The sequence below is a fragment of the Haematobia irritans genome, chromosome 4, assembly GCF_050003625.1.
Source record: "Haematobia irritans isolate KBUSLIRL chromosome 4, ASM5000362v1, whole genome shotgun sequence".
In the NCBI taxonomy this organism is placed as follows: Eukaryota; Metazoa; Arthropoda; class Insecta; order Diptera; family Muscidae; genus Haematobia; species Haematobia irritans.
The window spans coordinates 6,222,489-6,235,281 of record NC_134400.1 but is presented as its reverse complement, the minus strand read 5'-3'; the positions used below and the strand labels follow the sequence as shown (position 1 = coordinate 6,235,281).

Here is a 12,793-nt window from a genome sequence, read left to right as displayed (position 1 = left end):
TTCAGTGTAAACAGAATCCGTGACTTCTAATCCATGATGGAGAGAGAGTATAAACTGACGGAGAAGACTTATATTAGCGAAGATTGTCATTAAATTCGAGCCAGCGAAACAATTTCATAAATACAATGAAAATGTTCGTTATTGTTATGAATTCTGAATTTAATCATGAAATCAGTTCATAGCAATAATGAACAGTTTCTTAATGGAATTATTATTACTTTATGAAAAACTTGTATTGGTTCAATTGAAATGCAATTTTCTTTGACGTGTCCGCATTTACTTTGCATTAACCCTTAAATGCGCACTGTAACTTTTAAGATACAACCAAAAAAAATTCTTACGTCTTATCCGAACTCTATGAAATCAAGTTTGACGCATCATCACATAACATCATAACACTATGTTGAAAAATTTGGTATATGTTTTTTATGTGTACTTCTGAGTAATCAGCAGTCAAAATTGAAAAAAAAAATTACTAGATATAAAAGTAATGTTGGTAAAAACAAAACTGTGTAGTGTAAAAATTTTTCATTTCTCTACTAAAATCAAATTGTTTATTTGTATATAAAAACATATGTTAGTTTAATGCGAACTGCATTTTTTAAAATACAACCAATTTTTTTTAAACACATGATTGTTTTTGGAAAAAAAAATTTGGTATGCAGATGTTCTTTTTTATCATTTTGCATATTATATATTTATTTCGAAGGAATCGGTGATTTTGTGCATTTAAGGCTTAATGAACATTTTCATTGTCTTAATGAAATTTTTATTATTTAATGATAAAAATGCATTGACTCAATTTTAATGAAATTTTCTATGGCCTGGTCGACCGATTTTACTTGTATTCATTTATGATGGATGGCTCTCAGCAAATATTCAAATAACATATTTGATTAGTTATCGTAAAAGAAAATTGTATGCTTTGAACTGTAAAATAGCCACCCAAGCCTTATATCATCTATACACCATAATCAAAGACAATGCCAAATTTTTTAAATTGAATTTTATTGATTGAAATTCTATTTCACTTTGAGCACTTTAAATATAATTCCAATGCACTTGCAGTAATAACATTAGCATCATCTCGTGGTATCTCTATAACACTCAGACTCATACACAAATACATGCCCCACACTATATGCCTACATAATATTCTTGCCATAGATCCCTCACTCCCCCCAACCTCTTAGCAATTATATGAGTATACACTCCAACGGAGATAACAAGGATTCCATTGCAATTCACTTGCAATGTTATGCCTTGCATTGTTGAACCGGATGTCTTTAGCGAAAAGCTCCCTCTTTTCCTGTGCTTACTTATTCTCTGTCACTTCCTTGAGTTTCGTTTAAGTAAAGATGTCCTAGCAGAAGGAGCTGTGTCATTTTAGTTGTAGTAGTTGGTAAGTGTATGTGTGTGAGTGTTTGTGCATCGGCAGCCATTTAAATTTTATGAATTTCAAACATGTTTTATTCATCAACAGCAAACAATATGCTCACTCTATCTCTCTGCCCTCTCTCACACTCTCTGGCAATCCACACATACATACGTATGTTAAGAAGAAGTCCTTACCAAAACCTCCTACGAAGACAGAGCTCATACAGCGTATAAGTAGCTGCAGTTATAGTGTCTCCTTAAATATGCCGCGTTATGTTACCATAACAACTCTCAACTTTTGAAGGAACTTCAGCGGCACCCGCCAAAGACAATGCCATCCAGTATTGACTGTACAGAGCCACGATGATAATAAAAACTTCCAGATGTGACTCCTGATTATGGCGGGACTGTGGGGTCACAATTATGGGGATTTTCATGTTTTCGTTGATGGCTCAACAGCCTTCATCGTTGCACAAACCCATAACAATTCAGCTGCATCGGAGGTCTCTGACTGAAACAATACCACGATATTTTAATTTAAAGTTTTGAAGAACTTTAAGAAGCCATCGGATATTATTTATTCTTTAATTTTTATTAGTTAGCAAATTCTTTAGATGACTATCAAAAAAAAAAAAAAAAAAAAAACAAACAAAATAAATAAAGGGTGATTCTTTTGAGGTTAGGATTTTCATGCATTAGTATTTGACAGATCACGTGGGATTTCAGACATGGTGTCAAAGAGAAAGATGCTCAGTATGTGTTTGCGTCTCAGACTGCAACCAGATTGAAAAAGGGAGATTTACCGGTGGAGAATGTAGAGCACACGGAAAGAGTTTTGATGGACTGATGGTTTTGATGTTTCTCCAAGAAAACAATGAGAATATGATCCCAATGACCATATGACCAAAAATGAAAGAAGGAGAATCAGGTGAATTAGGATTGGTGTTACAATTTTGGATTTATTCAGCGAGATCAAGTCTTACCAGTAGAAAGGTATTAATGGAAATACACAGAGAGTTTCTAAACCTAAGCGGAAATCGTAATTCTGATGTGATTTACGGCGAAAACTCATGACATTTAGTGTAATGGCATATGTACGTATCCAATCGATAACAAAACAATTCTATGGGATTTTTTCTTATTATTGTAGGGATTTCAATTTAAATATTTTTTAGGGTATCACGTTCACTTTTAACGTGAACATTTTCCGCCCCCCTTGCAGTGACCCTGCAAAGAGTTTTAGTGTTTTTTTTTTTTTTCACATCAAAATTCGTTTTCTGATAAAATTTAATTCATTTTCTTAACATATTTAAAGTAAGGAAATTTAGGTAATAGATAATTCAAGAAAAGAAATTCAGCCTTAATTGTACTATATTATCTTTAGATGGATATATATATATAGATATAAATTGTAACAAGGTGGTTTACTCTGTAATTTATGTCCTAGTTATGAGTGTTTATAGAGAGGGGTAAGTATTAAAGTGCATGTTAAGGTGTGCTCAGATGGAACAGTTACCGTAGATTACCCACCCATATAAGGTATTTTGGGCTGTAGGTAAACCGGAGTAACTCAAGATACCTTCTTTTATTATTCTAGAATATATATCTGTACCCAAAATCAGGTCAACATTTGCAGATTCGAAGAATTTTTCATCGGCTAGTAAGATATTAGAAAACTTACGTTGGATAGATGATGACAGTGATGAGCTTGGAGTTTGCAGTGTGATTTTATTTTTCACGCATAGTGTAGCATTAATTTTTATTTCTGTATCATGCACCGAGATCAATGTGGTTAGGCATATAGATTCCCCATTTAAAGTGAATGTAGCGAGGCGTAGATTATTGACCGTTTTTGATGATATGTAGTTATGCCTTGAGCTTGAATCTAAAAGACCCCGGACTTTACACATTCCTTTGCTACCTTCGATTTTGACAACTACAGTCGGGAGGAGTAGGATAGTGTTCTGCCTCAGAATGGACGATAAAGTAGCGCTGGAAGAGGCTTTTTTTATATCCGACGGATGCATTCTGGACTTGTAGGAATTAGGAGCTGGCTTTGAACTGGGCTGTGGCTTTGGACTTGGATTTGGACTTTGTGAGTGGGATTTGCGGATTCTGCTTTTTCCCCTTTGTGAGGATTTTGGCCTATTGGATTCTGCACCCGATTCTTGGATTCTGCGATGAACATGAAGCAGACTATGATGTTGCAGTTGGCAGTATTTACAACCGGTGGTGGTGAAACATGTGCCCTGTGAGTGTGAGTGGGCAAGACAGTTGCGACAATAGCCGTACTTCCTCACTAGTTGCTGGCGTTTTACCGAATTCAGTTCTAGAAACCGCTTACATTTCCGGAGTGGATGGGTTTGTCTACATAGCCTGCAGACATATTTGGCTTGCCGATTTTTATGTTGGTCCTTTGCGGTGTTGTCACGCATGTTAATCTAAGAGGGATTGTACTTTTCATTAAATTTAATATTAATAAGAGGAAATTCTATTTGTTCGTACAACATAGGATTTAGGATAGGGATTCAGTAGGAAGTACAACCAATTTTGTAATCGGCCTAGTTATAGGTCCCTTTGCTGTGGTGACATCAACCACGCGTACTCGACCATCAGAACCTGGATGAACTTTAGAAACTCGTCCCATTCGCCAACAATTAGGAGGTAAATTTTCGTCCTTTACAACGACCATTGTGCCTTCCTTTATGCTCTCAGTAGGGCTTTTCCATTTGTGGCGTTTATGCAATTCTTTCAAGTATTCGTCTTTCCACCGAATACAGAAATGTTGATGGATAATTTTTAATTTTTGCCACCGATTTACAAGATGTATGGGTGAATCCTCAATTTTTGGATCGATAGGGGCCAATATTGGAGTACCTATAAGGAAATGGCCCGGAGTTAATGCCGACAGATCCGATGGATCTTGGGATATGGGACACAACGGACGGGAATTTAAACATGACTCAATCTTTGAAAGCAAAGTTTGAAATTCCTCAAAGGTATGTTTTGTATTCCCTGCAACCTTTCGGAAGTGCGATTTAAAACTCTTTACCCCAGCTTCCCAGAGCCCTCCCATGTGTGGAGCTCCAGGCGGGATAAAGTGCCATGTAATATTATGAACACCATAGTTCGTTTCAATGGCCTGTTGGGACGCGAGGAGGAATTCCCTTGCAAGGATTTTGGAAGCACCAACAAAGTTGGTGCCATTGTCAGAGTGGAGGTGGAGTGGACAACCTCGTCTTGACACAAATCGGCTGAAAGCTGCCAGAAAAGTGTTAGTGGATAGATCTGTGGTAGCCTCAAGGTGAATAGCCTTCGTTGCGAAGCAGATGAATACGCACACGTAACCTTTCGTAACACGACACCCGCGCCCAGAAAAATTCTTAAGGTCAAAAGGTCCAGTGAAGTCTAAACCGGTATGAGTAAAAGGTCTAGAAAGTTCGGACCTCTCTGGAGGTAAGGCTGACATCATTTGTCTCTGGCATCTTTGCTTATACAGAATACAAGCCTTGCATTTATTTATCGTCGTCTTTATCAAATTCTTAACTTTTATAATCCAAAATTGTAAACGAAGTAGCCTATGGACAAGTTGATTTCCGCCGTGAATAGAGATTTCATGCGTAAACCTAACAAGCAGACGAGATAGCTGGCAATTATACGGAAGGATAGACGGATGTCTCTCGTTGTAGGAGAGCGCCGGGGATGATGCGAGCCTCCCGCAAACTCTCATAATCCCTTCTTCATCAATAAATGGATTCAGACTTAGAATGGGACTGGAAGATGATATCCCCTTCTTTGCGGAAAGTGCTAAATATTCATTCGGAAAGTAAGCCTTCTGCGTCATTATTAGGATATTCTTTTGCACCTGTAAAATTTCAGCCGAGGATATATTGCTGGATTGTTTAGTGAAATTCGATCGATACTTTGGATGAGTATTATAAAAGAACCGATACATGTACGCAACTACTCGAACTGATTTTGGGAAGGAGGAAAATCGATCTAGGACGTCCTCAAAATCTGAATAATAGGAGAAATGAACCTTTATATACTTCCTTTCGAGGTCAATAGACTCATGAGTCATATCGTCGAGTCTAGGCCAGGTGTATTCAGGATTGGCAAGCCATGGTGGTCCATGCCACCACAACTGATTATTGTGAAGGTCATTCGGATACACTCCACGGCTAGCCAAGTCCGCGGGATTATTTTCGGACCTCACGTGGAACCAATTTGACGGATTAACAACCTGCGTAATCTTAGAAACTCGGTTCGCTACAAATGTGGACCAGAAACAAGGAGGTTTGGCCAACCACGATAGCACAATAGTGGAATCTGTCCAACAAAAAATTGTGTAATCATGAATCCGTAATTGTGGAATGATATGGTCGATCATTTCAGTAAGTAAAGTTGCACCGCAGAGCTCAAGTCTAGGTATTGAAAGGGTTTTTAAAGGGGCCACTTTAGTCTTGCAGCAAATCAGATGGACGGAAGTAGATGTCTTCCCTTTTATTCTAACATAAAGGGCTGCTGCATAAGCCTTCTCGGAGGCATCACTAAATCCGTGGAATTGGACTTCGCAGCCTGGAGAGTAGTCTAACCACCTCGGCACTGCTATAGAATTAATAGATGAATATGCCTCTAGGAATTTTCTCCAATTACATAGGGACTGAGGTGATATATTTTCGTCCCATTTCGTACCTTCAGCCCAAATGGACTGCATAATAATCTTGGCAATAACAATTGTGGGCGCAAGCCATCCCGCTGGATCGAACAATTTGGCTATATGAGAAAGAACCCTTCTCTTCGTATAAAGACCGTCGTCGGAGATAGGAGAGACTGAAAAGTAGAATAAATCGGACGAGGCATTCCAACGAACCCCAAGCGTCTTAGCGGTGCTGCGATCATCAAATTCCAAAAAATCTTCATTCAAAAGCTGATCTTTCGGAAGATCAGAAAGGATTCTTTTGGAATTTGACGTCCACTTTTTCATTGAAAATCCAGCAGATTGTAATGCCTCAATGAGTTGATTCCTGCATTCAACCGCAGTTGCAATAGAATGGCCACCGGCTAAAGCGTCATCTACATACATGGAGTTTCTGAGTATATCTGACGCTAATGGATAGCAACTTTGGACATCATCAGCCAATTGCATGATGGTCCGTATAGCCAGATATGGTGCGCAATTGACCCCAAATGTCACCGTATCGAGCTGGTAATCAATAATTTTCCCTTTAGGATCACGACGATGTAGGATTCTTTGAAATGTTCTGTGCTCGGGTTTTACCAGTATCTGGCGATACATTTTCGTTATGTCTCCATTGAAGACGTATCGAAAAAATCGCCACCTAAGTATCAGAACTACAAGATCCTTTTGGAGTACAGGACCTGTGTATAAAATGTCGTTGAGGCTTCTACCATCGGAGGAGGGTGAAGAAGCATTAAAAACAACCCTAACTTTAGTCGTCGTGCTTTCAGGTCGCACAACGGCATGATGGGGTAGATAGTAATGAACTGGGTTGTTCAACCCATTTGGACAAGGTACTTCGGACATATGGTGTAAAAGTCTATATTCCTCAAGGACATCGTCATATTCGGATTTAAAACTCGGGTCCCTCAAGAGACGAGCTTCGTTCCGAATGAATTGCGCCATGGCTATATTCCTAGATTGGCCTAAATTCATATCCTGCAAAAATTCCTCCTTGAAAGGAAGAGATACAACATATCGACCATCCTTATTTCTCGTAGTCGTAGAAGCGTATAAATTCTCACAAATTTTATCAGCTTGGGAGAAGAACGTCTTCTGTGGAAGATCTTCCACCTCCCAAAATCGTGAAATCTCTTTATCCAATGAGATTTCACAGTAGTAGGACACGACTTTAGGTATTGACGTCTTGGACTCAAAAGGGATTGGACCAGTTAAGATCCACCCAAAGACTGTTTCTTGCGCAAGTAAAGATCCACATATTTGCTGTCTAACCCCGGACAGCATTATGACCGGAAGTAAATCACCTCCAATGAGAAGGTCGATTCTTGAACTTTCGTAGAAACGAGGATCAGCCAAAGTAATTCGTGGCATATTTAGAAGGGCATTAGGGTCAAATGTAACAGATGGAAGACTTCCCGATAGATGCGGCACAACTAACGCGGAAGTAGAAATCTCAAAGTCGTCCCTCACCATAGAGCTTAGCCTGAAGCTGCATTCTTTATGAACGGCAGCTGAGACAGAATCATTTAAACCCGAAATGGTTGCACTCGTTCGCTGAAAGGGTAATCTGAGAGTATTGAATAATCGCTCCGAGATAAAGGTACCTTGGGAGCCGGAATCGATCAATGCCCTCGCGACGTATTCTAAACCACTATGATTGATTTTGACGAGAGCAGTCCCCAAAAGGACGCCTCTCGAATGACTTGCAAAACAAGTTTGGATTACACCACCTCCCATGCCCGTGGACTGTAAATTGGACGAAGTAGACGGAAATTGGCGTAGAGAGGAATCGGCAGTGGAAGTGGTATTCAAATTAGTTTCGGCAGTCACCGGCAATTGTTCCCTATGAAGCAATGTGTTGTGCCGTTTGTGACATTTTAAGCAACAGTTCTTGCTAGTACAATTCTTCGAAGTGTGCACTTTGGAAAAACAGTTGAGGCAAAGATTGGATCGTTTGACCTCGGAGAATCTTTGGTTAACGCTCATCGCCAAAAATTTCGGACATTTGCGAAGGAAATGTTCTTCAGTGGGACATAATCGACATTTGGGTGCATTAACTTGATGTTGAAAGGCCTTAACATTCCTGGGTTTGGTATTCGTTTTATCACCAGAATTAGGGTTAGAAGTGCTGGGGCCTTTCGTGCGGATTTCTGACACGGACTCCAATGTCCTATGTCTATTCGTGAGGAAAGAATCCAAGGAAGACCATTCTGGAATAACGGTTTTGTCTTCCAACGTTTGTTCCCACAATGTGAGCGTAACATCTGGTAGACGAGCAGAGCATATGTGAACAAAAATAGGGCCCCAACTATCAACATCGATATCATAGAGTTTCAACATAGAAATGCAAGCATTGATATCCCTTTGTAAGCGTTTGAGCGATGCCCCCGATTCAGCCTGTATGGGAGAAAGGCCAAAAAGGATCTTTAATTGAGCATTGACTAGGACACGTTTATTCTCGTATCGAGAACAAAGATTTCTCCACGCCACTGCAAAATTTTGATCCGTTAAGGGAAGTCTTCGAACGATGTCATTTGGCTCACCTTTCGTTCTCTGATTAAGATGGAAGAGCTTTTCGACGGCGCTGAGTCTCGGATTATCTATGCAGACCGCCCTAAACATGTCCCGGAAGGTAGGCCAGGAGGCGTAATCCCCATGAAAAGTCGGAATCTCGCATGGAGGCAGCGTGAAACCTTGAGCCTTATTGGGCACAGTCGAGTAATTGGATAAGGACATATCATTAAGCAGTGAACCTAATCTTTCAGAGCATCGACAGTAAGTGGCAAATGCACTCTTAAACTTGGATTTGACTGTTTCTATTTCGGATGCTTCATCTTCATCCTTTTTGTCCCCATCGTTCTCATCTTCCTCTTGCCCCAAATCCTGAAGACATTGATCATATGCGGATCTTATATCCGCCCAAATATCTTTGACTTCCTCCTTATATGTCTCGATAACATAGCGAGAAGTCAAGGGGTTCTTCTTGTCACTGAGGCTAGCCTCGAATTCGACAAGCCTATCCGAAAACCGTATGTACCTCTCCAATGACATTTTCGTCCGAGACAGTAAAGGGTCAACGAAATTATAATAAGGAAAAGTTGACAGTTCAAGAACTCAGCTCCACTGAGAAATCGGGACACTCATTAAGAGCACCCTATTCAAAATGCAGTATTAGGTATGCAAAAAAAATATTATATATATGGACAAATTAGAAAATATTCACAACGTCCACAATTGAGACTTCTTGTAATGTCCCCCAATAATATTATTATCGTGTGTCGTTATAATATATGTACGTATTTAGTAAAGTGACCCTATAGTTATGCTCAGAAGTGTAAGCATAAACGTAGCTCAGAGATACGCATATGATACTGAGAAATCCGTTGAAAAGAATCTAGGTGACGCAAACAAAAATATATGTAAAACCAACATCCAATCGAGAGCAGAAGAATAAGGAATTGCTGAACAGAAATAAAATATATGTGTGTTTGTGTATCACAGAGGAGGGCTTCTGTCATGGACGTGAGATTGGACTATAGTGAAGGTACCTTCATTCAACTGGGACGTATGTTCAAATTTGTACCCAAAATGTACGTAGAACTGGTCTCATTGGCGTGAGCCACCAAGTGAAACGATGAATAGGTACTATTAGGACTTACAGCACAGAAAACACAAAGATAAACTGTTCTATGGAGAAAAAAAAAATGAGCTGCCTCATACGAAAATTAAAATAGGTCGTATTCCACTCTTTAAGCCTTTCACAATGCGCCGTTAAAACAAGGAAAAAATTGACACGTTGTCATGAAATAAAAAAAAAAAATAATTTAAAGTAAAGGAAAAAATCGTTGACACAAGATCAAAATCATTTAATCGTGCAGTAGTTCACTCCTCATATTTTTTAGAAATCGTATGGAATTTTTTCCTTAGTTTATAATAAACTTCGCTGGATGTTCAGTGAATTTTAAATACACGTTCAGTTCATAAAAAATTTGAGAATTATGCGGGAAAATAAAAATTATATTGGACTTGTGGAAAACCAAAAAATATTGGACTTACACTAAAATCTAATAATTTTTAAATTTGGCATCAGTTTATCTACGGACCTCTTCTCCCCGTGTACGGCAAGTGATTAATTCAACACCAATATAAAAAAAAATATCACACAATACGAAAGTCTCAAAAGCATCGGTCAACCAAATTAATCTTAACATTCAATTGTTGGAACGTACCCCTATGGTACAAATCCCTTATAATCTTCCGTCTCAGATGAATCGAAGCAAAACAAGAAAGAGAGTAAACTTTGGAATCCCGAGCGCTACTCTTGAGTGATATTTATAATTGGGGAATGAGTGAAAACAGAATGATGTCGTTAGTGAGTAATCGAAAATAATCCAGCAAACGATGGAAATACAAAAGAATGGGGGACTGGGGGATAGTTAATGGGACGAATGAGAATGGGATATGAAATGTTATTTTGTATATTAAATGTAAATATGTGATACTCGATGTATAACAAGTAATGCTGTAAAATGAAAAACAAAAACATGCATAAGCTGTAAAAGAAAGAGCCACAGAGCACAATGTTAGGAATTTTTCACATTGACTGCTGCGCATTAATATGCATGTGTTCATCAAACTGAAGGCGCACCGCATAAGGGCCTTTCAGTATAAACCATTGGGATCTCTTTTATTAATCACCACTTTGGGAAAATAGCACCAACTCACCTACAATATTTAGGACGTAGCTTTAGAAGGCTATTTTAAAAATATTATAACAAGCGTCTGCAAACGGGTATATATTATATCTCTCGATCGTAAATCATACAGTCTCCACAGAAACACTCCTATAGTATTTATGGGATTATCATTTCCTTCTGGTATTATAAATATTTTAATGGTTTCCCAGTTTATTATTTCAATTTTCCAAATATGTAAATTTCTCACGTGATTTTAAGATTTGTATAACCACACATGCGACTTAATTTTAAATGATGCTCACTTTCAAACACTTCAACTACGAATAACTAGAACATAGAAAACAATGCAACACCAACCTGTTATTTTCTCGGGATGATGAGTTGGAACTAGTTGAATAGGAACCAATTAGTCTATCTCCTTCCACGTATTTGCAGGGATCAGGTTCGAATAGGACCACTAATGTTTGCGTCTCAGACTGCAACCAGATTGAAAAAGGGAGATTTACCGGTGGAGAATGTAGAGCACACGGAAAGAGTTTTGATGGACTGATGGTTTTGATGTTTCTCCAAGAAAACAATGAGAATATGATCCCAATGACCATATGACCAAAAATGAAAGAAGGAGAATCAGGTGAATTAGGATTGGTGTTACAATTTTGGATTTATTCAGCGAGATCAAGTCTTACCAGTAGAAAGGTATTAATGGAAATACACAGAGAGTTTCTAAACCTAAGCGGAAATCGTAATTCTGATGTGATTTACGGCGAAAACTCATGACATTTAGTGTAATGGCATATGTACGTATCCAATCGATAACAAAACAATTCTATGGGATTTTTTCTTATTATTGTAGGGATTTCAATTTAAATATTTTTTAGGGTATCACGTTCACTTTTAACGTGAACAGTATGCTTTGACATTTCATCATGAATAGACTTACTAACGAGCCACAACGTCGAATTTTCAGTGAATGGGCCCTAGAAAAGTTGGCAGAAAATCCGCTTTTTTATCGACAAATTTTGTTCAGCGATGAGGCTCATTTCTGGTTGAATGGCTACGTAAATAAGCAAAATTGCCGCATTTGGAGTGAAGAGCAACCAGAAGCCGTTCAAGAACTGCCCATGCATCCCGAAAAATGCACTGTTTGGTGTGGTTTGTACGCTGGTGGAATCATTGGACCGTATTTTTTCAAAGATGCTGTTGGACGCAACGTTACGGTGAATGGCGATCGCTATCGTTCGATGCTAACAAACTTTTTGTTGCCAAAAATGGAAGAACTGAACTTGGTTGACATGTGGTTTCAACAAGATGGCGCTACATGCCACACAGCTCGCGATTCTATGGCCATTTTGAGGGAAAACTTCGGAGAACAATTCATCTCAAGAAATGGACCGGTAAGTTGGCCACCAAGATCATGCGATTTGACGCCTTTAGACTATTTTTTGTAGGGCTACGTCAAGTCTAAAGTCTACAGAAATAAGCCAGCAACTATTCCAGCTTTGGAAGACAACATTTCCGAAGAAATTCGGGCTATTCCGGCCGAAATGCTCGAAAAAGTTGCCCAAAATTGGACTTTCCGAATGGACCACCTAAGACGCAGCCGCGGTCAACATTTAAATGAAATTATCTTCAAAAAGTAAATGTCATGGACCAATCTAACGTTTCAAATAAAGAACCGATGAGATTTTGCAAATTTTATGCGTTTTTTTTTTTAAAAAGTTATCAAGCTCTTAACAAATCACCCTTTATAAACATTTACTTGTAGCTCTCAGCAAAAAATATCGATCTAATATGGAAGATTATTTAACCTTAATTTTAGGACATGAAATTTAAACAATATTAAGGTCTATGTAAAATAAAAAATATCCAGATCATGGTTGATCCAGAATCACGGTTGATACTCGTGCCAAAAATATTATACCATAGTTTGAAGAAAATTTTACCACAATCTACCAAATTAAGTTGTTCATCAAATCTTTGCGGTAAATATGACAAAATGTTTTTTCTTCTAATGAAT

At 38.4% G+C, this 12,793-nt stretch overlaps 2 protein-coding genes across 2 annotated transcripts; both read right to left on the bottom strand.

Annotated features, from left to right (window-relative positions):
* Positions 1-2,837: 2,837 nt before the first annotated feature.
* LOC142234913 (uncharacterized) lies at positions 2,838-11,654 on the bottom strand. Its single transcript, XM_075306119.1, has 2 exons — positions 11,134-11,654; positions 2,838-3,818 (listed from the first exon to the last, which is right to left on the bottom strand). The coding sequence occupies exon 2, from the start codon at positions 3,810-3,812 to the stop codon at positions 2,877-2,879; it is 936 nt and encodes a 311-aa protein (XP_075162234.1). The 5' UTR covers positions 3,813-3,818; positions 11,134-11,654; the 3' UTR covers positions 2,838-2,876.
* Positions 3,893-9,130, bottom strand: LOC142235277 (uncharacterized). Its single transcript, XM_075306529.1, has one exon. It carries the CDS (start codon positions 9,128-9,130, stop codon positions 3,893-3,895), a length of 5,238 nt encoding a protein of 1,745 aa, XP_075162644.1.
* Positions 11,655-12,793: the final 1,139 nt, after the last annotated feature.